Below are 24,191 nucleotides of genomic sequence, written 5' to 3'. Positions count from 1 at the left end.
TAGCAACAAAATAGCATCAAACATATCTGTATCTATAATTGAGAGCAGTGTTAATTTGAGCAAATGTTGTTTGGAGCCAAAGTGGCCAGTTGAAACTATTTAATCTTTAAGTTTAAAGTCTTAAGACACCAAGACTGCAAATTAGTCCATAATTTTCCAATTTCAAAGTTGGTTTTGATTGCTTCTATTGTCCTTATTTGTAAGTCACTTTGGATAAAAGCATTTGCTAAATGATCAAATGTAAATGTAATGTAAATTCATGACTGCTGGAGTAATTTACAAAAATCAAGATGTTGAATGACAAACTGAGACAATAAACATAAATTCATTAAAATTAAATAATAATACTGATAAATGATAGAGACTTAAAAAAAAATGCAACAACAAAAAAAAAAACAAGCCATTGCAAAAACATCTGAGAAATTGTACATTTAATAAAAGTGACAAAAATGATGTATGACATTCCAGTGGCACATAATGGTAAATCTCATGAACTGGCACAGGGAACGGACCAATTTGCAGGACCCAAGCCTGCAATATATATATACACATCTATTTCTGGGTTGCAAACTATCATCTAATTAATAAAATGAGAGAATGTGAAACCACAAACATCCCTTTCTCTGATTATATGCAAAGGACATTTCTGCTATTTTGTATTACAAACAGAATTCATTTATTATCCTCATACTTGAATAAAATTACCATCGAAACACAGGGTTATGCAAATAAACTGCATGGCTGCATGGATTGCCGTTTCCGAATTTCAATTAGAAATGTTTTTGGTTGTTTTTAGCATTTATATCCATGTAATTCAGAATGTCCTCTGAATAGTGAAGGACAGAATAAAACCTCACAGAAGGGAAAAAAAATTAAATAAAATACAGATGACTTGACAGTACAAAACAGCTTGTGGTTAGTTGTTGACTTTCTTAAGTTCCATTCATTGATCACAGCAGTGGAAAAAATGTAAACAGTGCAACTTTTAACAAATCAGGGGTACAGTATGTATAGAGTTCCAGAGTTATCTTCAGTAAATAACTGGCAGAGATAAAGAACACGTTTCCATCTTTTCAATAATCCATAAGCCAGCAAAACATACCTTGTCTTTGCAGAAATGCAGATGAGATACTGTATGAAGAATTTGCACAAAAGCATCTAAAAATACAACAGAAACTGGCACTGTCCTTCTATAAAGCAGATATAGACACTGTTTTAAGTTCATTTGTTGAATGACAAGATAGTAAGAACATCTTAACAGTGGTTTTCTTTACACATCATATAAATAGTCATCTTTAAATATTTAATATTGCATTTTGTAAGGCTTATGCAGTCATAAAAGGTTCAAAGTACTGTTACTCCTCCACTGGACATTTATCAAATGCTTTTAGCAGTTTCTCATACACTCTACAGTTTAAGAATTGGCCTTTCCCACGTTTGAACCTATTTTCTTTGCACTACTAGCCCACTATGCTGCTATCACCAAATACACTAGCTTGCTTAACACAGTGGTGTTAGAAGTAATTACTGACATGCCACCACCACCACCACCACCACCAACAACAAAAAGATACTTTCAAATTTCAGGACACTATCTTAAACTATTTCACCCCATTCATCAAAGGTACTAATGACTTGGACCTCTAAGTCTTCTGACTGTAATGAGATTTGATAGATCTCATTGGCAAACAAATTCAAACATTTCCCATTAAACAGCTGGAAAATATTCAGTGGTTTTGAGGCTGGTTTAAAAAATAATAATAAAAATTAAGAAAACAACACTGCAGCAACTCTACAGTTAATCCACGCAACAGCAGCCGATTTTTCAAATATTAAATGTTTATCTTAAAGTTCACTTTTGATTTTGCTTCTTTTTTTATTTTTTTTTATTTTTTTTGCAGTTACTTCATACCCCACACCCACCCACCCCAAAAAAGCTTCTTCATAACTAAAGTCAATGAAAAATACAATGCAAAAACTTGGGCAAGAAAGGGCATACTCACAAAGTCACATACAATTCATATCATGTTGCTTACGCCACAGAAATTTAAGCAGTTTTTTTAGTTAACAAAAGCAGGCTTCAGACAAAACCAGTGTATTGGACTTATAAATATAAATTTAAATTATGCAAATCTTTTCTGATAAAGTCATTGAGAACTTCACTTGGACGGTGGCATGAGCTAAAAGAACTGGCAGTTCTGTAAACTGCATTTGCTTCCAACCTTCGTTGCAGTCAGGCCTTTCATTCTGTCAGTTTGTGACACTCCATAAGGACCATGAAGAACAATCAAGTCACAAAAGTGACAACCGAGTCTGAAAACAATTCACCCGTCACACAGTTTAATTTTCAGGATAGCTCCTGAGAATTAATCTTCAAATTAATTCTTTGCTAACTGACAGTGACAGTGTTACATCTAATCTGATTACTGAATCAAGTTTTACAAATAAGTACATCTGCAAATGGGCCCAAGAGGTTCTTGTTAAAGATACAGCGCACCCATACTAAATATGTGGTAAAGGGTTTGATGTTTTCTGAGAAGGTGTAGTTCTGATGGGGCAGAATGTAAGGCATATATGTGTTCTCTCCTTGCTCCTGGATCCACACCTCATATTTTACCTCTTTAACCTTCAGATACTTCAGGTTCCAAGGGATCTGCCATGACACAGAGAGTTTTGCTTCATTGGAGGCCTGTACCGATGACTGGCACTTGGGCTCTCTGACTCGACCAGGATGTACAGTGCTAGCCACCTTGACCTTTTTCAGATTAGGCTTTTTTAGAGTTTCTCTGAGCACATCCAGAAAGGAGGCAATGTCCACAGTAGTGTCCTGGTAAATGCGAAAAAGCCACTCTGGATTACGACAACAAAGATGTCTTGGCACCTCCTTGCTGGCAAGGATACGTTCTTGTTCCTCCTTCTCAAGGTGGACTATGCCACCCTGATCCCAGGGGCGTTCAGGATATGTAACGGTGTTCTCTTCAATGGTATTTCTCCATGCAACATACTGAAGGTCCATTCCAGGTAAGGAGGCCAAGGTTTTGTAGGGAGTGTACTGCTCTGGGTTTACAGCATAAGGGAAGAGTTCAACCGCAGCAGCACCACGGGGTAAGAACATAGAGGTGATCATCTGGGCTCCGTGCATGCTAACCAACATAGTCGCCCCACTAATTATTTGGATAATGCTATCAAACGACTGCTCCTCCAAAGACACAGTGACAGTCCTCATCTGGAACTCTTGGGCTAAAGCCAGAAGAAGTTCCGCCTCATTGAGGATGAGCCTGTTAGTGGTACGCTTAAAAACTACAATGTAGTCATCGCCCTCCTCCCGCGTGATGTTAAGCCTCTCCTTCAAAAATGAAGCAAACTGGCGGATCTCGTTACCTGAAATCAAAATGTTGGCTTTGGGTCCTTGCGGTTGCACAAAGCCATATTGGTACCATGTTGTCATCTTTGACAATCCAACGTAGGACTTGGTGAAACACATGAGTTTGCCAAAGGTCTTCAACTGCTCCTTGAGAAGTGGTTGCTTACTGCTGAGCAAGCGGTAGAGATCGAAGTGAGCCCCTTCACTCCAACCCTCCATGAAGACGAGCCTGGCTTCATCATCCAAGTCTGAATACTGCTGCATGGTGTAGTAGATGGGCAAAAGATCGTCATGGAAAATGTGCATGAGGTTGTCTGGGTTAAAACGGTTCAGAATTAGTGTGACATCTGGCACAAACACAGGTTTCGGCATGAACTTCAAAGCCGCTGCCGGGAGCTCGAGAAAGTTAAAGTATTGAGTGTTGTGGTCTTCTACAGATGAGAGGTCTAGCAAGGCGGGCTGGAAACGCCGAGGGCCAAGGTTGGGCAGCATCACAGAGGCATTACTGTGGAAGAATACAAACTCCTCAGCCTCTGTGCAGTAGCAGAGGTAGTCAAAGCGGCAGATGCGATCAGTATGCATCTTGCCAGTGCAGACCATTCTGGTGCCATGCTCTTGGAGTGCTAACAGGGCACCGTGGTAGTCGATATGGACCTGTGAGAACTCCTGTGATTGGCGTGTAAGATGTAGCTCCTCTTCCAACTGTGATGTGTGTTCAATCAGCCGAGCGTATTTCCAAAGCAAGGCTGCCACCACTGACACCAGCAGGCCATTCAGCACAGCCGGCAGGTTCATCCTACACCCAATAGCACGCATCGCAGCAGATCTCCGACCACGTACTCATGCTCCACCTGCAACGATCAGAATACCAAGTTTGAACAAGGAGGTTCATGAGTTGCTAACACTTTAAAACATCATAAACATACAGTACAGAGTGAACAGAGAGTGAAGAGTAGGGTATCGATAGAAAGAAAGTTGCCAAATTTTGTAAACTCATCCAGCGTGATGCAAGTTAATGTTAGAACTTATTTTGTGATGGTGACTGGCTGACAATACATTATTCCCTACATGTTGTAGTTATTTCTTATCATATACTTACACACCTAAAGAGGTTTCCTTGGTACTCCTTATAGGTTTTACATTCTGTTTCTACTGCAGGAATTTCTTATTACTATAATTATCAGGTTTTAGTTAAAGTTATATTGAATTCATTACCTCCCTGCAGCATAAGTCTGTATTAGTACTGGGCTTTTTTTTTTAAAGGGTCATATGATGCGATTTCGAGTTTTTCTTTCACTTTGGAGTGTTACAAGCTCTTGGTGCATAAAGAAGATCTGTAAAGTTGCAAAGACTAATGTCTCAAACCCAAAGAGATTTTCTTTATAAAAGTTAAGACTCGTCCACGCCCCCCTAAAACACCTCATTTAAACACGCCCCCACGGCTACGTCATGATGTGGGAAGATTTGCATAACGCCGGCCAAGTGTTCACGCAAAGAAAGAAGGCGTAACTTTGATTCTCGCTGTTGCCGCCGGCGCCATGTCGTGGAGACGCTGTTTCGTTGTAAAAGCGGAAATATTTTGTCTGGTCTTCCAAAAGAGTACACAACTAGAAATCAGTGGTTAAGTTGTATTTACAACACTGTTCCAGAACAGTTTAACCCAAATATTCAGATGTGTGCAGTACATTTTTTGGAGGACTGTTTCCTGATTCTGGGAGAGAAAACTACAATGCCGGCTGTTCTGACTCACAGTCTGTAAGTACGTTTACATAACTATGTAAAGGATTTGCCACTGACGATTCAAAGGCAAGTTTTGAGCAGTGGTTCTCAATCCCAGTCCTCACGCCTCCCTGCTCTGCACATTTTGTATGTTTCTCTTATCGCTTCAGACGTTTGTTCTATTCGAACGTAAGTGCCCTGCGAAGTGGACATCACAGGATATTCCGCCATGATTCCAGTTCGAAGCGAACGTATATGTTCCATTCAAAGTGCACTGAAGTGTGCGAGACGTAAATTTAAATTGTACTTATTTACAGTGGTATATGATGTCACACTTGTCCGTGTGTGAAGACGCTGCAGGCAGCAGCGCAAATCTGTGAATGAATGTTCTGAAGTGAGGTAAACTTCAACAGATTTACCCTGCTCAGGGAGTAGGGAGCAATGAACACTGTATAGGGACCATGTCAATGGGAGCACAGTTCATGCACGGAGCTCACTTCTAACGAGCTGATTATCTGAATCTGGTGTGTTAACAAAGAGAGACATGCAAAATATGCAGAGCTGGGGGGTGCGAGGACTAGAATTGAGAACCGCTGTAGAGTAGCGCTTGTTGTTTGTTGTTTGTTTCTCCGATCAAAACTGCAGACATGGTTTTATGTTTACGCTGTGCGACGCCGGTGTTTTGACCGGGACTCGCATCACAGTATGGCAAGGGCATAAAATTTCCGTCACACGCTTGAGGTATTCAGCCAATCACAATGCACTGGATAGCTGGCCAATCAGAGCACACCTCACTTTTCAGACTGATTAGCTTTAAAAAAAACACAATGTGTTTCAGAAAGGCAAGGCATAGAGGAGAAACAATAATGTACAGTATGTGGAAATTAACGTGTTTTTTGAACCTTAAACCACATAAAATACATTTCATTACACCAAATACACAAAATAATGTTCTTTTTAGCAACATCATATGACCCCTTTAAGAAAAAAAACCTTTTGACAATCTCATCCTTTGGGCTGGTAGCCAGCAGAGCCATGGAGACCTCAGAGTGGCTAAAGATGCCCACCTACATCCAGAGATTCACAGAATTTGGCCCTAAATTGTTTGTTCTGTGTGTTCTAAGTGCACCATGTACGCAACAGCCTATAGGCTAATGTTTTAACGGTGCGTGCTGGTTTGGGACAACAAACATACTACTTTTAGAAGGAGATACATAAAGAACCTGCTTCAGTAATCTAAACCAGTGACAGCTCTTCTTATTGTTCACAATGACAGAATCAAACTGAGTGAGACAACATTCTAGCGATGTTAAAGGCTTTATCAGTACTAAAAATTAAACAGGAGGTTGGCAGAGCTTCTTGCTGTCACATCTCATGGATGAAAAATGCTAATTTTCAGGACATGAAGGAAAATCTTCCTTGTTTGTTGTCATCCATAGCATTTCATGTTTTGAGACTTAAGCGGCATTAATGTCCAATCCACAAGGGTACAAACAGCAGAAATGTCAGTGTTGCCAGTTGTGCATTTAATTCCCTTCACTGCATAGACAACCTGAGGGGAAACATAAAAAGACTTTGCCAACTAACAAAGGCCTGCAAAATGTCAGCTACGTATTGCAAATTACTGAGCAAACCCTCAGTGGCCTCATCTCAGCTAACATAACTGTTTAATACTAAAATGTCTTTGATGTCTGCTTGGAAATTAGGCATAATCTGAAGAATTAATGGTTATAAACCCCATTTTTCTTGGGCTCCCCTAAGTGCATTGCCTCATATGTTGGCAAAATTTAACATGATATCTAAAACAACCATGATTTGCTTCTACTCATTAATAGGGGTGTAACAAGACACTTATCCCATGAGATGAGATGAGACACGAGACTGGGTTCACGAGAAAGAGACGAGATTTTTAAACTTTTTTTTTTAAAGAAATCCTCAATTATGAAATATTTAAAGAAAACAGTCTTTTATTTAACTGAAAAACACAAATGCAAAAAATCTAAGTGCATTTTGAAATCAGCTTGTACTTTATGAAATGAAACTTCTATTTTAATGAATTATATGCAGTATTAAACATGTAAACACTGCAAAATGTTCTGCCACAAACTCAACTGGCAGGCAAGGATTTGCACAAAAATTACAAATAGTATAAATAAAAATAAATAAACAACACAAATATCCCTTTAAAGTGGAAGTGCAACAGTCAGTCAAGTTTACATCATTTAGTAAACTGATTTCCATTTTAATAAAATATATATATTGAACACGATTAATGTAACAGCAGTAGGCTATTACCGTTATGGGTGGAAGTTCTGAACCTGACGGTTTGGGGTGAAGAGTGGGTTGGAAACAATAGGTGTTTACATGGATACTTGTCAAGACCGTGATTCTGACATAAGTTTTTGTGCATCTGGTCAAGAAGACCTGAAAGAGAACTCAATTTGGTTCTCGCATATGCTGTCTGAGCTGCGTCTTTTTGCGTGCGTTCATGTGGAAGCAGCACTAGCCTGCTTAGTTAAACCCTGGAGCATCCTGTAAACAGCAGGTAAACATATTGTATTCGCAGGTGAACATAAAATATTTTACATACTACTACTAGTGAACGAGCCAGTGTAATGCAAATATGTCTGAAAGGTCTGACATATGCCAATACAATGAGGATATCGTCATGTTCTCGCGAATCCAGTCGGATCTTGTGAGACACATCGGATCTGACATAAAATCTTGTCACGCCCCTACTAATTAATAATTTTCACAATACTAATTATTCATAATCGGCTATTCATTCGACATTATCAAATTAAAAAAAACACTGAAGGTTCCAAATAATTCAAGACATGCCTAAATTTGGCTTATACTGTAGGTGATAATTAAATCCATATCACACTCTTTCTCACACATTATTTATCTGAATAAATAAATAAATATTTATATAAAAAAGTTTTTAATAAAGAACTGTCATGAGCTCCAAGCAAGTCCATTTCTCAGTTGAGTCTATTTGTGACCCTGGATCACAAAACAAGTCATAAGGGTCAATTTCTCGAAATTGCGATTTATACATCATCTGAAAGCTGAATAAACAGGCTTTCAGTTGATGTATGGTTTGTTAGGATGGGACAATACTTGGCTGAGATAAAACTATTTGAAGATCTGTAATCTGAGGAGGTGCAAAAAAATCTAAATACTGAGAAAATCACCTTTAAAGTTGTCCAAATGAAGTTCTTAGCAATGCATATTACAAATCAAAAATTAGGTTTTGATAAATTTATGGTAGGAAATTTACAAAATATCTTCAAGGAACATGATCTTTACTTAATATCCTAATGATTTTTGGGATAAAAAAAAAAAAAAAAAAAAATCAATCATTTTGACCCACACAATGTTTTTTTTGTTTTTTTTTGGCTATTGCTAAAAATCCACCCCAGTGATTTAAGACTGGTTTTGTGGTCCAGGGTCATATTTAGGTTTCAGGTAACATTTACATCTGTTTTAATGTTATGTCTGTCTCCCTCATGGGACTTAACACCCACATCGCTTCAGAGCTGTTCCGCCTACACCATTCTGCCAGTGATTATTTAATAACTTCACTCAACTCAATGACTCTGCACAATAATCACTCAAAGAAAGTATAGGCTTGATTAAACATAAACCAACAAAATGATTCAGAGTTCTTATAAATAAAGGCTATTTTCAGGTTGACATACCAACTAGAGGTGGGAATCTTAAGGCACTTAACGATTCGATCCGATTCCGATTCTGGGAGGAACGATCCGATTCCCAAAACGATTCTTAATTAATTATCCTGCTGTGCAAAAAATACTCTAAACTTTATATTTTCACCAAAATTGGAGTTACTATGCTTTTTGTATATAGTTAGAATATCTGTTTGACAGTATTGCCAAATTAAAAAGGATTATGAATATTTATTTTTCAATACTTTTAATTTATTAACAAAGTTATTTTCAGGATTAACAAACTCTGAATGAATGGTAAGCCATACAATTGCAATGAACAATCATTAAGAATAAACAGTTCTCAATTTGTATGACAATTTATGTGACCAAAAAAAATTTGTGTGATCAATACACACACTGTGTAATCAATTTGCACACTCAAACACACTCAATTTGTGTGACAAAACAAAAGTGTGACAATTTTTAAGTTTATTTTGAACATTTTAACAAAAAATGTCTAGAGCCACACAAAAAAAAAGTCTTTAAAACAGCCTAATGCAGAAGAAAAATGTCAGGGAACAAATTAAATACAAACTTAAATATTCAACATCTAGGCTGGCCTACCATAGTTTATCTTATATAATACTATAATACTAAGTTATTGTGTAGGAACAGCAGTTGGTCCACATGTTCATAAGTAAGTGTGCTTCGCTGTGCTGTCACAATATCACCTGCAGTGGAGAAGACCCTCTCTGCAGACACACTGGTTGCTGGAATGCATAAATATCTCTTTGCCATTTTGGAGAGCACAGGAAATGACACCTTGTTGACATGCCACCAGTTGAGGGGGGTCCTCTGTTAGAGGGAGTGGTGGGGTACTGCAATACCTGGTCATCTCCTCTTCAACCAAGGCAGAGGGTGACTGATGATATGGTGTATCTGAAACATCAGAGAAGGTCTTTCCCCAGCAGATTGTGAAGCAGAGATGAAGCTCTTCCTTTTGAAGTAGTAGGACAGTCATCCTGCAACTCTGTGACTTCAGGCTGTGGGCTCACTGAGATGTTGGCTTCTTTCACAGTGCTGTCTTCTAGATTGCCATGCACTTCCTGCTTTTAAGCAATTAAAAGAAATTAAAATAAACAGAGTGTAGATAAAAAAATAACTCTTCCAGTAATTCAATGAGGTAATGTAAGTCACAGTATACATTATTATTTACACACTGATAAATATTTAAATATTTAAAGAAATTAGAGATTAATTTAATTAAAGACATGAAATCATCACACAAATAAGCCTTAATAATATTGAGACCGTAATATTGCACTCTAATGTCACATGCTAAAACATTTAGTCAATGATGATAAAATAATTACCTCTTGTAATGATGAAGCTTCAGTGATCACTGTTTTGTAAGTTTCCTCTCTCTTTTCTTTGGAAAGAAAAGGCAGTGCCTTAAAGCGTGGGTCGAGAGAAGCACATTTGTTAAGAAGGCTAGTCTCCTGGTCAGTGGTGTACCTTTTGCTGAGGTCCTCACATATGACCCTCTTTATCTCCCTGATCATCACTGATTTTTCCTCAGTGTTTTCTTTCATGTCCTGGATCAGTTTAGCATGCAATGGGGCAATTAAACACGCAGTGGGGCTGCTCTCCTCTGACATCAGAAGTGTGGCATCTTTCATAGGCTTAAGAGCAGTTATCACATCCTCACTGCATGAAATATCGGATTCCGTGAGAGTGAAGATTTCAGCCGCTCCTTTTCTCACCTCCTGTGATAGTAACGCAGCACAGACAGCCGGCTGTTGTTCAAGAAATCTTTCAAGCATCTCATATGCGCTGTTCCATCTAGTGATGACGTCTGATTTCAGTTTGTGAGACGGAGGATTTAGTTTGTTTTTGCTTCTCCTTCAACTGATGGTTTTGCAATTGCGCTGCGGTGGAAAAAAGTCGCAATCCGCCTCACTCTCCCTAACAACCTTGACACAGACGGCAACTTCAGCGCTCGTTGGGAAGCCAAATTCAGTGTGTGCGCATAACATCTCACATGTGAAAACTTGCCGAGCTGTGCTGCAACAGCCATGTTAGAGGCATTGTCACTCACCAAAACCAAGTCTTTGTTCCGAATTTTCCATTCGTCTGAAACATTTTGCAGTAGTTCAGCAATATTCGCCCCTGTGTGACTTTCGCTCATAGCACGCGTTTGCAGAACACAAGCTGCAAGCTTCCACTCATCTGTAATGTAGTGTGCCGTAATAGTGACATACGATTCTGTTGTAATTGATGTCCATGCATCGCATGTTATTGCCACTCTGTCCGTATTACTTAGGGATTCTAAGATGTGATCTTTACACTCACTGTAGAGTGCGGGGACAGCCGTCTCACTAAAATAACGACGCGAGGGCAAAGTGTATCGTGGCTCAAGTACCTGTAACATCGTGCGAAATCCTTGGTTTTCCACAACGGAGTACGGGCGCAGATCTTTGGCAATAAAACCCGCCACTGATCGGGTAATTCGTTTTGCCTTTTCAGAATTCGGTGGAAGCTTTGCTACTTGATCCAGGGTCCTTTGAATGTAACCGGGAGTGTTCGTGATTGGAAGAGAATGCTGTTTTTCTCCAGCTCTGAGTGGAACCGCGTAATATGTTTCTTCATGTTAGTCGTGTTGCCGAAATATTTGAATTTGGCGCTACAGACTTTGCACACAGTATGGCTTTTATCAACGACACCTTCGGTGTCTTCAGAAAATCCAAAATGTTGCCACACATCCGATTTTAAATGAGATGGTGCAGGTCGTAGTTTGTCCATTTTATTTTAAACGAAGCTAATTCACCAGCATATGAACGGTCGTCCATCAACGTCTTTTTTGTTTGGTCACGTGAGTCTTGACAGCGCTCGCATTTGAATTGAACACAGAATCGATTCAGAATTTTTGAGAATCGATTCTGGATCGTTAGATAACGAATCGCGATGCATCGATGCATCGAGCTTTTCTCCCACCACTAATACCAACATGCTACACGTATAATTCCTGCAGTATGTAGTACTGTATGCACCATGAGCATTTTCTGCATTTATAGAATACCCAGATGATCTACTACATGTGCAGTGTGCGACACATGCATATTGCATGGAATACTGTAATGCAATATGCTTGTCTTGGCCTCCAATTTCTAGTGTGATGAATAAACTAGAAATAAAATTATCAGTGATTTTTAATAACTCTATTTTGGCTCATTATTTGACCATTATTTTTTTTTTAACTATAAATAACCATATTTATTTCTCAGAATTATAACTGGATGTGACGTTAAAGGCTGATTTAAGCTTCTGCGTCGGACATACGCCGTAGCCTCTATGCCGTAGGCTGTGCGTTGGTTTTCATTTATACTTCTGCGTCGTTGTCCACGTTGCCGTGCAGTACACATGCAAACTGCTATTCTGCAGTGTCCACGGGCATGCTGCTGGTGTAACCCGCAGTACCACACCAAAAGCCGAAGAAGAAGCGGCTCGTTGGAGAAGCATTATAGTCGTGACTGCGGCAAACAAATATCAAAGACCAGATAATTTATTTAAAACTACAAAAAAAGAGACGACAACGGAACAGGAGAAGATGGCATTCTTTCAATCTCCACAAGGACTTGTAACGTTCCATGGCAGAACAACTGTTTGTTGTGAACATCATAGTGATGTAATGCTGCGTTTTCTGATTAATGATAAGACACTTGTTTTTTGCTTTGTTTTATTTTAAATAAGAAGGTGTAACATTAAAATATATTAAAGTGCAAAAAACACACAAAATTCAAATACATATGGAGGGAGGGATACTAACAGACTAATCACAGTGCTTGCGGTCCGCGTAGATTTGACGTGCTGTGACATTTTTGGAGAGACGCACATCAGGCTACGCCGCAGGGTGTGCGTCTATGTGTAGGCTACGGCTCAGTTTCAACACAGAAGTATAAATCAGCCTTAAGTCATGTGGCAACAATGCAGCATTAATATTACAATCTAATAGAAGTCTATAAATAAAGGGAATAATGCACTCTGTTGCTCTCTTACTGCATTGGTTTTCCCCCATATTTTGTTTTGTGTTTTAGGGTTAAAGGAAAAGCTAATAAACATTTTAAAATATTTATTTTTTTTTTTTTTTGTTTTTTTTTGTGCAGTGCATGCAGTATTCAATATTCAATTATCCATTCCAAACATTCTCATTAAAACAGTTACTATAAATACTATACCAATTTGGGAGTTTGATATTCAGTACTCCATTTCTGGATATGCTGTTCCCAATAATAAATCTTATACCCAAAGTGGTCGATGCTTGTATTAACATCTGATATGCTGAGCATGAGGTTGTGGATCAGATCTTATATGACATGCAAGCTAATGTGCTTCACATGCTTGACTGCATTGCTATTAATCAGATCTTAAATGTATTCGATGTTATGCGCAAAACTGACAGTAAAACTTTGAGGGAGGATGTTATACTACTTGCATGTAATGCACTGTGATATGAATCAGATTATGGGAGACTCATTCACTGCTACAATGGAAAAATCCAAACTAAATCCAGACCATTGGCGCATATGAACTTTTCACAGCTCTTAACGTGGGAGGAAAAGGGCTTAAAACTGATTTGTTTGGCGAAGCGATGCGCAAACGCATTAAAGAGACACAGTGGCGAGTAATATGCTAAACAGCATAAAGAATCTGGGAGCACATGGCACTAAAGAGCCTCTCATCAGTCTATCTGAGCTGTCCAGATCTAAATTGCTCTGCAAGAGCAGGCAGATCTCACGTCCTTGAAACGCTGTCCTTTCCGTGCATAAGAAAAAAGAGAGCAGGGGGTCGTAACATGCAAGAGAGGCTTTTCGGAGGAGCCGGATGCATGTGTTTATGACTGTGTGAGAGAATTTTGGAATATGGGCCTGGCTGACAGGGCTTACCCAGCTCCCTTGTGTACAGCTGGGCTGTTTGCTATGTGGATGATAAGCACCACAATGATGGGGAAAGGCAGCCTAGTGCTTCTAATGCATTTTAATAAGGCTCCTGGAAGGACACGGCTCTCAGTCTTTCAGTGGCTTTCTTCTCCGATGAGTCCCTTCAGGATAACCAAGGAGATTCCCTACTCTGCTCCCTGCCCACAACAGAAAACTCTCAGGCTAAAGAGACACAGACATTATGCCTCTTCGATTCTTCTGCCTGACTGTCTGTCCTTTCCAACTTTTCAATAACATCTCCTGCTAAATCTTTTAATTACTTTGTGACCAAGAACTTGGTTAATTTTGTGCTAATTTCTGTGCAGATTTTTTTATTTTTGCTGATGTACATATGATTCATGTTCTTTGCATGTTCAGCTAATACCCCTGACCGTTTAAAAACAAGTTGAGTGCTCTTTTAAAGTACTGGCACACACATGCACCCTGATCCAAACCACCAGGTACCATCAAAAATGACACTCCAACCAATCAAAATTTGTTCTCAGAAATCCAATATTATATGTTCTCAGAAATTTCATGATTGATTACTGCTGTCACCTCCGAGCACTCCTGCTCATCCTTACTTGTGACATGTCAAGTTGGATGAACCAACTTTTTTTCACAGGTCTTTATGTATTGCTGGTGACAGTTCTTTTGCCAAATGCACAAAAATGTCAGAGATAATAAGAAACTGTCATTCCAATGGAAAATAATCATTCTGGAATCACAGAATTTAATGTTATTGGTACAAAAAAAAAAAAAAAAAAAAAAAAAAATATATATACACACACACACACACACACACACACACGATAGCAATCCATATCTTCTTATATTTGTTTCTTATGTTCTCTAATTCATCATAGGCTAGTGAAGCACGCTCCAGATTGATATAGGTTCACCTATTGTTATTACCCTTAATAAGCTGCATGCTGATTGATATAGTAAGAACTGAAGCAGGCAGATGTCTTCAGCGTCCCCCTGTTCCTCAGGGACAGATGAAGAATGAGTCTGGAAGAGCTTTTCAATGGGGGTTACAGGAAACAATGTCACTCTGCCTCTCCTGGGAGAAGGACTCTACGTAACACTGCAGAGCTGGGTTGAGGACAGTAAAATTACAAAATACTAGAACAGGGAAAGTACAGGGTGCAAATCAAAAAGCAGAAATAAACATAAAAATGAGTTTGCTTATGGAAATTGAGGCTATGGCGTTAGATTTCTGTTCTTCCAACATAAACAGACAATAAGGAAGAAAGATCCAACCAAAATACTTTTACTGATGCTTTTGATGATAACATCAACTCCTAAATGGTGTGACCGTTACACAATGCAGGCAGTGAATTCAATATGAAATGCCATTATCTATTAGATTTATGTGCAATGCATTCTTATTAACCGACAATGTAAAAAGCATGAAAAGTACTAATGTTTTTTTCAGGACAAGATAGTCACTAACGAAGGGCTTGCGACTTCATGTTCTTGAGGTGCCATCATCAACCAATCATTTTAATTCTTCTACTTGTCTTCTTTACCCAGTTCTCACCTGGTATCATTCGTCAGCCTAGCAATTGCCATTGACATAAATGGGAACGTTAACTTATAGCTTTCTCCATGTATTATAGATCATCATCATCAAGGACGTCAACCAAAAAGTTTGAAGACAGATTGTTACGTCTCCTCTCTATTTCTTCCCTGTGTTTTTGTTTTTGCCACTGTTCTCAAGGTTCACGACCACTGGATTATACTGTACTGATTTGATTAGACTGTACTGTTTCAGCACTAGGATTTAAGTCTCGTGTTAGCGATTTTAACGCTACACCTGCTAATAATTACTCTGTGACTAATGCGTTGTGTTGGGATTAACCACTTGATAAAATTCTGAGTTATTTATTTGATTTTACATTGCTGTTTTGATACTCTTTATTTTTTATAATTCTACTAACTGTTGATCTTATAAGTCATTCGTAAACAATTCAGCTGTTTGTTGATCTTATACACCATTCATGAACAATTCTATTGATTGCTGATCTTGTAAGTAATTTGTATACAATTGTAGATAGCTCCTTTAACATTAGTATAGTTTAAGAGTGATTGCCACCCGTTTTATTTTTATTTTGGTTAGTGTAGTTTAGTAAGGTGTCGCATACACTGAAGATTTCAGTTCTGTTTCTACATTCTCATTTTGGTAGTCAGATTAGAGGTTTGGGTCAATAGTTAGGGGCTTGTTTGGTTTTGATTATTTCTTTGATTTGGCAACACTCAGTTTCCCTCTGTTTCTTTTTATATCTATATTGTTTGTAAAATGAACTGCACTCTCACTAATAAATGAGACACCTTGGTGCTTGTTCCTTTATTTCATTGGCTGTCTGTTATTTGTACACACTGCGACAGTTACGTCTCTCTTAAATGCTGTACAATTATAACATCAGGTCAGATGTTTTGATTAAAGATCTGATTTCATCTTGACTTTAAACTTATCAAACTTGTTATGTTGGCATTTTTAATGAACACGCAGATTATTCATATAACTTGCGGGAGCGCGTTCTTGTCATATTTCTACAACAATGTCCTGGTTAAACAGTGTTTTAGATTGTGTTATGATGTCTCAGAGGATTCAGACCTGTGGTCTATGTAGTTTTGACAATGACTGACAGGCACCTTGACAAGAAAAACAAAAACAACAAAAGAAAAAAAAAAATGTTGATCCAATGTAACGGTCAGTCAGAAAGCATTAACATCTGGGGAAATAAAATAAAATAAAATGTTTTAAAAAGGCTTTCTTACTAGGATTGTTTATGTTAAATGCTTATCCATAACAGTGGTGGCATTACATCCAGTGCTGTCCCTCCAGATTCGTCCTTTGCATCTCATTTTACTTTTAATATTAATAAAATAGCCACTCTTTTTAGTGTTCCAGCAATGATGACATGATATAATTTATTTTGTCCTGATGATTCAAGCAGATCTGACTCTAACTTGAGTGCAAATCATTTATAGTTGCAATACAAGCACCCAAATAATCAAACAAATGCAATATGATCTATCTATGAATCTATATATCTATATTATCCCGTTCAACGCAACGTAAAATAACGCTAGTCTTAAGCAATGTTATATTTGTTATATATATATATTAGAGTTGTTAAATCATGACGTGAGCAGTGATTTAAGATATCTAACGGTAAATCATCTGAGAAGCATCTAGCTTCTGCTGGTGGGAAAAAAAAAAAAAAAACTTTTTGCATTAAGTTTCCCATGAGACACAAATAATAACACATATCAAACCATATGGAAAAGCACATGCATTACATACCTGTGGGAAAGGTGAGCCAGGACGAAGTGATGTTAATTCACTGCGGATACACTGTTTCAACTGCAGCTCCAAGTAAACCAGTGCCAATGAACCTTTACAACTTTACATCGTACAAACGAGGCATTTCCGAGGCTATTAAGCTAAACACACTATGTGTTCATTCACCGTTGTGATTAACATATCGCGTGTCGGCTTAATTTTATCGCTAAGTAACGTAAATTTGATTCTGCGAGCATTAACCCAGCTACTGGAGAAGTCTCCACCCACAGCTATGACCGAGCTCAGACGAGAAAACCTCGCGAGATTTTATCGCCGCTAATCAGTCTGAAGTTTGCATTCGTGTGTTATCGCGAGAGCATCGCAACAATCGAAAGCCTCACACGAGAACGCACAATGAAACACAAATAATAGCAAAAATCATGTCCTTATTTGTGTATTTACTTAGTCAGACAACGTAAATGTTTACGCCACATGTAACCATATGCTGATTGATTTAAACTTTATGATAAACTTTACATTTATGTGAGTATAACTATAAATGTAACTTTATGACGATTGTATGTTTGAGTGTATTGGCTATAACTGAATGAATACTATTAATCATTAAACTATCGGGTGTGATTGTAATTTAAAAATTCATTTTATCAACCAACTAGTCAAAATAATAATATCCATATAAATTCTATAATGCCACAGGGATTGTGCTATATAATTGTTCTTGTCATATGAACGCATTTAAAAATGCTATGGCCTGACCAGGCTACTGATCTTTTCATGACCTAAAATTATTTATGGCAGGATTTAAGAGTCTGGTGTTTCGAAAAGTCTTCACTTGTTTCTCAAAAGCTCTCAATGAATGTGTTTGTGCATTCTCGTCGATTCTACGCGGTAACACATTACCCTCTAGAGCCCATTTGAGGGACAACAACAATATCATAATTTGCGTTCAGAAAAGATCACGACGGCTTACCAGTAAAAATGTAGCCCTATCTTTCAATCACAAAAGTGACATATCAGTCCCTATGTATATTCTAATATGCTAATGTCAATCTCATACATTTAATTAACGTTAGTGTTTTTATTCTGTGGTAAACCGTTGCAATGAAGGGCTCTTTAAATACAAAGAGTACCACTATTGACCAGTAGATGGAGGTAGATAGTTTCAAAAACCATTTACGCAATAATATGATCCCTAATTAAGTGGAATGTGAAAATAAATTCTGAATCTAATATTTATCCCTCGCAGTGTTAAGACTAGTGTGTACTATTGTATAATAAACCTTCTTCTTTTCAAGAAACTGATTGTAATGCCTTGTATTCCTGTGGCATTGCATTGACCTGAATCTCTCTCCAGTGAACTGAAATTTTATTACATCTTTGAAAAGCGCCTTTGCAATGAATTCCGTGTCTCAAGAACCAGGCTATGGCTGTTCGGCAACTGTAATCTATAACTCGATCAAATGTGTCACACTGCTGATTGCTGTTCCAAATGTATGTTTGTTCTACAATAGTTTCATAAATTATTCATAACTATGATTTCATATGTAGGGCCTTTACGGTTTACTGCTTGAATGGATGTGTTCCGCTGAAATTCGACGTTTTCTCAATCATGCCTATATATAGCCTTACACAGTTGCATAATGTGAAAGCATTTTTTTAATGGGATGAAGGTGCAATGCATCATATGGAGATACAAAGATAACAGAGGGTTAGGCTACTATAAAAAGCTGAAAAGTTCAGTTGAATGATTTAATCCTGGATGCATTTGGATGCAATGTGCGCAAGGTTTCATAATCCTCTGTGTTTAGAAAGCATGGAAAGTTATGCCATTTCAGTTACGAGCAATATATATATACACACACACACACACACACACACCACACACACAACACACACATATATAATTCTATATATATATATAATACATATATATCTATAATACTATGATATTATAATATATATATCGCATATATATATATATATATATATATATATATATATAATATATATATATCTATATATATATATATATATATATATAATATGAAATAGTGAATGCGGTGTTTTATTATATATATTATAACTTTTTATTTCTTAATGAAACTGAATACATATATATACTCTATATTTTTCCGTCCGAAACACTTTATTTATTATTTTTTATATTTATATATATCACAAAAGCGAAAGGAAGAAATATCATATGATATATATATATATATATTATATATATAAATATATATATAATATGAAATCGTCCAGTGACGTACAAGAATGCGGTTGTTTTATTATTAGAAATGCACTTAAAACCTAGAAAAGACAACAAGTTTGAAAGAATTACTATTTCCGCACCGTTACAGTTACCAATGATTGGGCAAATACTTGTCACGTGATATTAAACGTCTTAAAACCTAGAAAAGACAACAAGTTTGAAAAGAATTACTATTTCACTGCCTTGAATCTAAGGCTGCCCTCTGACCTAATACTTGTCACGTGATATTAAACGTAACTTTTTATTTTCTTAATGAAACTGTTTATTTATTTTTTTATTTGTAATTTTTGTCACTTTATTTATTTATTTCTCAAAAGCGAAAGGAAGAAATTCATACTGATTGGAGCAACATTACGGTCAGTAGCCTAAATGATGACATGATATTAATTTTAACTAGCCTGTTCATTTATTTACACTTACGTTTATGATGACATGATATTAAAATTGTTTAAATGCTTATGCCCACTGTTCAGCACGAACATTCCGATTTATTTGCTTAAATCAAGAAACTTGACCTCAGTGTTGTTTCCTGTCTTGCATCAATATTTTTTTGCGTATGCTTACTCCTCTCCAATATTTGTATGAATTATTACCAATTCTCCACGCCCCTGGGGGCTAAATTATCTCAGACTGTGGCCTCTGGATTGCTCCGCAGTCTACCCTTCACTTACTCCATTACATCGTCTTCACTCTGGAACATTTCCCTCAGCATTAAACAGCCCATTAAACAGACATTCATTGCATGACAGCAACTCAATCTGGGGCTTCAAAAGTTGGCCACTCAACTGAGAACTGGCCATGCTCCAGGTTACTGAAGCCCTGCGACTTACTTCAAACCTCCTCGTACTTCATTTTGCTGGACTGTCCTGCTGCTTTCTGACACTGTTAATCAACAGAATACATATAACCAACCGTCGGTCTGTATAGACTCCTTCATGGTGTCTTGGAGGGGTGCAATATATACTTTTTTTTCTTTTCTTATCATATGCCAATGTATCCTAAGGATCCTTCATGGTGTTTGGAGGTGTGAAAGTTTCTAAGTCACAACCAACTGGCTAGTGGTCCCACGGCTGTACTTGGACCGCTTCTCTTCTCCATCTACATGAAGTCCATTAGGATCTGTCATTCAAGAAGCATTTCCTAATCACTGCTAGCGGAATGCACTCTAGAGAAAATTCTATTGAATGACCATCAACTTCAGCTCAACATAAACTGTATGGAAACGTATTGCTTCAGGCACAAAAGTAAATTTGTAACGATTTGTAGAACATCTAGGCATCCAATATAATCTAAAATAATAATGCAAAGGGTGTGTGCTGTCTCCTATTATTTGGTGTGCCATCTTCATCACTTATCCTCAATACTTATATACCAACTTTGAAGTGCAAGTGTTTTCTTATTAAAACTGATGATCATCTCATTAGTTTTTGACACATTCAGATCTAATTTCATCCTATTACGCCACAAAATAAAATCATACAAAACCGAACTCCTGGTCTGTATATGAAAGAGAGAAGCACAGTCTTGTAAACTCTGACAATCATTTGTGCATACTATAAAAAAAAAAAAAAAAAAAAAAAAAAAGGAGAAGTCAACAATACATAAATGTTATTAAAGAATAAAACATATTTTGATATTTCTAAGAAATCTCTAAAAATATTTTTATGTTTCTAAGAAATCTCTAAAGATCATTTGTTGCATACCTAAAAAAAAAAAAACAAAAAACAAAAAATTGCCTAAAGGATTGCGTCTAGAGATTCCTCAGAAATGTATTTTGCAGGTTATTTTTTGTAGGCGTATTATTCTGGCTCAATCTGTTGAAGTTCGTCCCGCGCTGGAGAGTGCTCCACGTCGCTATGGTTACCTCGTCGCACTTTGTGAGACCCACAGCTGTTTTACTATCATTTGGTGGGGATGGAGGCTCCATAATTCGCATCCCGATGAAGGAATTTCAAAATTGTCAACTAAAGCGCTAAAGTTACGGCCACATACCGCCCCCTGCTGATGGTATATTCCAGTGCAACCCGTCACAATGTGACTCATCTAAGGTTTCCGTGCAGTTCACTGGTTTCAGGGCGGAGAGCGCTGAGAGTCGCACTTCCACCAGCAGCGTTTACACACACTGTTCAGTACTAACCTCACACACACACGCGCAGGGTTGGGCTCACACTCAGCCGTCCTCGGATCTACAGCCGCCGGAACATTTAGGAGTTTCAAGTGGTTTTAATGTTCGCCGAAGCGAGCGGTAAGTCAAAGCTTTGTGTGATAATGCGTTAGAATGCTAACACGGTTAGCCGGTTAGCATCTGGTTAAGACACAATAAACGTGCGTTAAACAGCATCCAGTTATTTTGAATGTGATTTGACAGCTGTATGCATGCTCTGTTGGGGCACATGATGCTGTATTGGCCTTGTTCCAGTGGATCTGATCATCATGGTCTGCGGCCAGTTAGCTATTATTTATATCCTCTTCCTCTGTATGGGATGTATGGAGCTCATGAGGAGCGTATGGGCCAGGTCAGGCCTGACATGCATGGGAATATCATGTCTGCTTTAACATGTTGTGTCCACGATCATCACAAGACATGGATGCTTTCTCTCTTTGCACGTGTGGTTTTGTTAGCATTGATGCTAGGAGAATGTTTCACGATGGTGCTCAGAATGAGCTTGGTTAATTGTATCACATCAAGAAGCTGGATGTGGTTTTGCATGCTTGCTTCTGATGAGCATGTCAGTCTTGGTAACTGTGGTTTGATGCTCTCAGTATTAAAGGCTGTGATCACATGACTGATCTGTTGCTGATTGTCTGTGTTTGCAGGTTTCCTTTTGTCCAACAGCATGATGAACAATAAAAGGCTTTAATTTTACTGAATTTTAAAAGGCTTGATGGTTTCTTGGGAGCCTTAAAGTCATGACTTAGAGGTTTAATTCCTCATCAGTCCTTTTCAAGCTCCACTGCAGAAATAAGTAAGAGTTGAGAAGATCAGGTTCAGTTCCCTTAAGCTTAGTGCTGTAGCCTGATCAATTATCTCCCGTCACGCTGGTATGTGTAAGGTGTGGAACATGTTCCTTCAGATTAGTGTACTGTAATCATGTTACACAACCAGAAAGGTAAAACCAGGCCTGTAACTGCTGGCCAAATGATCGTGTTGATTTGTCAGGGCTGTCTTGTAATTTGTGATAAGAAAGAATGTGATGTTAATAATATGCAAGACATAACCATTCCTTTGATCTATTGATGTAAAACAGAGAACAATTTGAGTGCTTTTCTCTACAAAGCCATATATGACACATGTGAGGCATCTAAATTATCAACATGATCACAACTTTGCTGAAAAACCTGTTGTACACAATTTTTTACATGCCTTTCTTCCCTCTGATTGATTCATTTTTCGAAAGTAAAAAGCTTTTAATATAATTCTAAAAATGTCCATCCTCAGGTTGTGTTACACATGTATTTTTGCTGTAAATTCTTTAATGTTTTTTTGTTTTTTATAAAGTAAACGTTTGAATTTTTATATTGTTAGTAATATATTAAGATGAGCATTTACTGGACTGAAACAACTTTTACTCCTCACAATTAAAACTACAGCGCTTTGGTCATAGGCATTTAAATATTATCTTTCTAAGATATTATTGGGAGACATAGAATGACATCACATTTAGATGCATTTGTTTCTTTTTTTTAAGTTGTCTGCTGTAGATCTCATTAGCTATGTTTCCATCCAAAGATACAAATTTAACTTTTGTAACCTTTTAATTGAACGCGATAAATCACGATTGTCATGCACATTTTGTCAGTATAGCCGGTTCTGTGATTAGTAGTAAATCTCCATCACCTGCTTTCATGTGGAGCAGCATTTACTACACAGAGCTGTAGTTCTCTGACAAGCTATGCAAAATCGCGTTCATAATCGCAGACAGTATATAATTGTAGGAATATGAAATCGACAAAATCATTTCTGATAATGACAGCTATTTGCTTCTCTGTGAACTACGGCTTTATGTAGTAAATGCTGCTCCATCTGAGAGCATGTGAAAATAGCATTTCATTATAGATAATATATACTTCATTATGATGAAAATTATAATGGTATTTATTTCTTATCGGATAAAAAGTTTATTCTACTCAGTTGTGCGCACAAGTTTTTTATGCACATTTTTAGAATGTATGCGCATCTTGGCGTTTCCATCCAGGTTTTTTTTTTTATGCGATAATTCAAAATGCGCATAAAAATAGGTGGATGGAAACATAGCTAGCGATGTAAATTACAACTTATTATGAATCGTACGTTTTGGGAATATAAATAACATCTGCATAAAATATCTGGCTAAAACTGAGGTGAGCTTGCGTATGAACTACATATTCTCATAAACGCCTGATGTATAATTTTTATTTATTTATTTATTTATTTATTGTGGGTAGGGGTGCAACGGATCACAAAACTCACAGTTCGGATCATATTATGGATTTTGAGTCACGGATCGGAGAATTTTTCGTATCAGCAAAAAATTAAATTTGTGAAAGCTTACTTTAAGTACTTCTTTACCACAGAAAAAACTACTAGCTTAACTAATAAAGTTAGTGATAAAACAAATAACAAGCATAGATGAATACAACTAAACACAGTTACAAATCAAGTCAGTAACAGTTGCATTCAGATGCAGAAATGTAAAATATGCTTGAATGTGTAAACTGACATCTAGGATGCGTTGCACCCCTAATTGTGGATGTGTAAAGGTACAATCAATCAATCAATCAATCAATCAATTAATCACTAAATACATTTCTGACCATTATTTCATGTGTCAGGCTTCACAGTTAACTCTGCTGTTCTCACCTGTGTAATGAGAGCGACTGCAAAATTACACAA

The 24,191-nt window shown here is 37.4% G+C and overlaps 3 protein-coding genes across 3 annotated transcripts in view; 1 reads left to right on the top strand and 2 right to left on the bottom strand.

The window, feature by feature from the left end:
* Positions 1-414: 414 nt before the first annotated feature.
* LOC109076337 (protein O-linked-mannose beta-1,4-N-acetylglucosaminyltransferase 2-like) lies at positions 415-17,321 on the bottom strand. Its single transcript, XM_042772015.1, has 2 exons — positions 17,047-17,321; positions 415-4,215 (listed from the first exon to the last, which is right to left on the bottom strand). The coding sequence occupies exon 2, from the start codon at positions 4,178-4,180 to the stop codon at positions 2,432-2,434; it is 1,749 nt and encodes a 582-aa protein (XP_042627949.1). The 5' UTR covers positions 4,181-4,215; positions 17,047-17,321; the 3' UTR covers positions 415-2,431.
* LOC109058173 (E3 SUMO-protein ligase ZBED1-like) lies at positions 9,705-10,627 on the bottom strand. The gene is made up of 2 exons (XM_019075397.2): positions 10,131-10,627; positions 9,705-9,863 (listed from the first exon to the last, which is right to left on the bottom strand). The coding sequence occupies exons 1-2, from the start codon at positions 10,578-10,580 to the stop codon at positions 9,705-9,707; spliced, it is 609 nt and encodes a 202-aa protein (XP_018930942.2). The 5' UTR covers positions 10,581-10,627.
* A 4,048-nt stretch (positions 17,322-21,369) lies between the features above and the next one.
* The window catches only part of LOC109061780 (SNF-related serine/threonine-protein kinase), a 44,818-nt gene continuing 41,996 nt past the window's right edge, over positions 21,370-24,191 (top strand). The window contains exon 1 of the mRNA XM_042772011.1: positions 21,370-21,563. The gene's annotated coding sequence lies outside the window, so the exon portion shown is untranslated. The remainder of the gene's footprint in view (positions 21,564-24,191) is intronic.

This window comes from Cyprinus carpio, chromosome A16 (genome assembly GCF_018340385.1).
Source record: "Cyprinus carpio isolate SPL01 chromosome A16, ASM1834038v1, whole genome shotgun sequence".
NCBI classification, from domain to species: domain Eukaryota; kingdom Metazoa; phylum Chordata; class Actinopteri; order Cypriniformes; family Cyprinidae; genus Cyprinus; species Cyprinus carpio.
This window is presented reverse-complemented; position numbering and strand designations above follow the sequence as displayed.

Coding starts and splice junctions, on each gene's coding strand:
- LOC109076337 (XM_042772015.1), bottom strand. CDS start 4,180: ATGCGTGCTATTGGGTGTAGGATGAACCTGCCGGCTGTGCTGAATGGC.
- LOC109058173 (XM_019075397.2), bottom strand. CDS start 10,580: ATGCTTGAAAGATTTCTTGAACAACAGCCGGCTGTCTGTGCTGCGTTA. Junction 9,864..10,130: donor AAGCTTCATCATTACAAGAG/GTAATTATTTTA, acceptor GCTTAAAAGCAG/GAAGTGCATGGCAATCTAGA.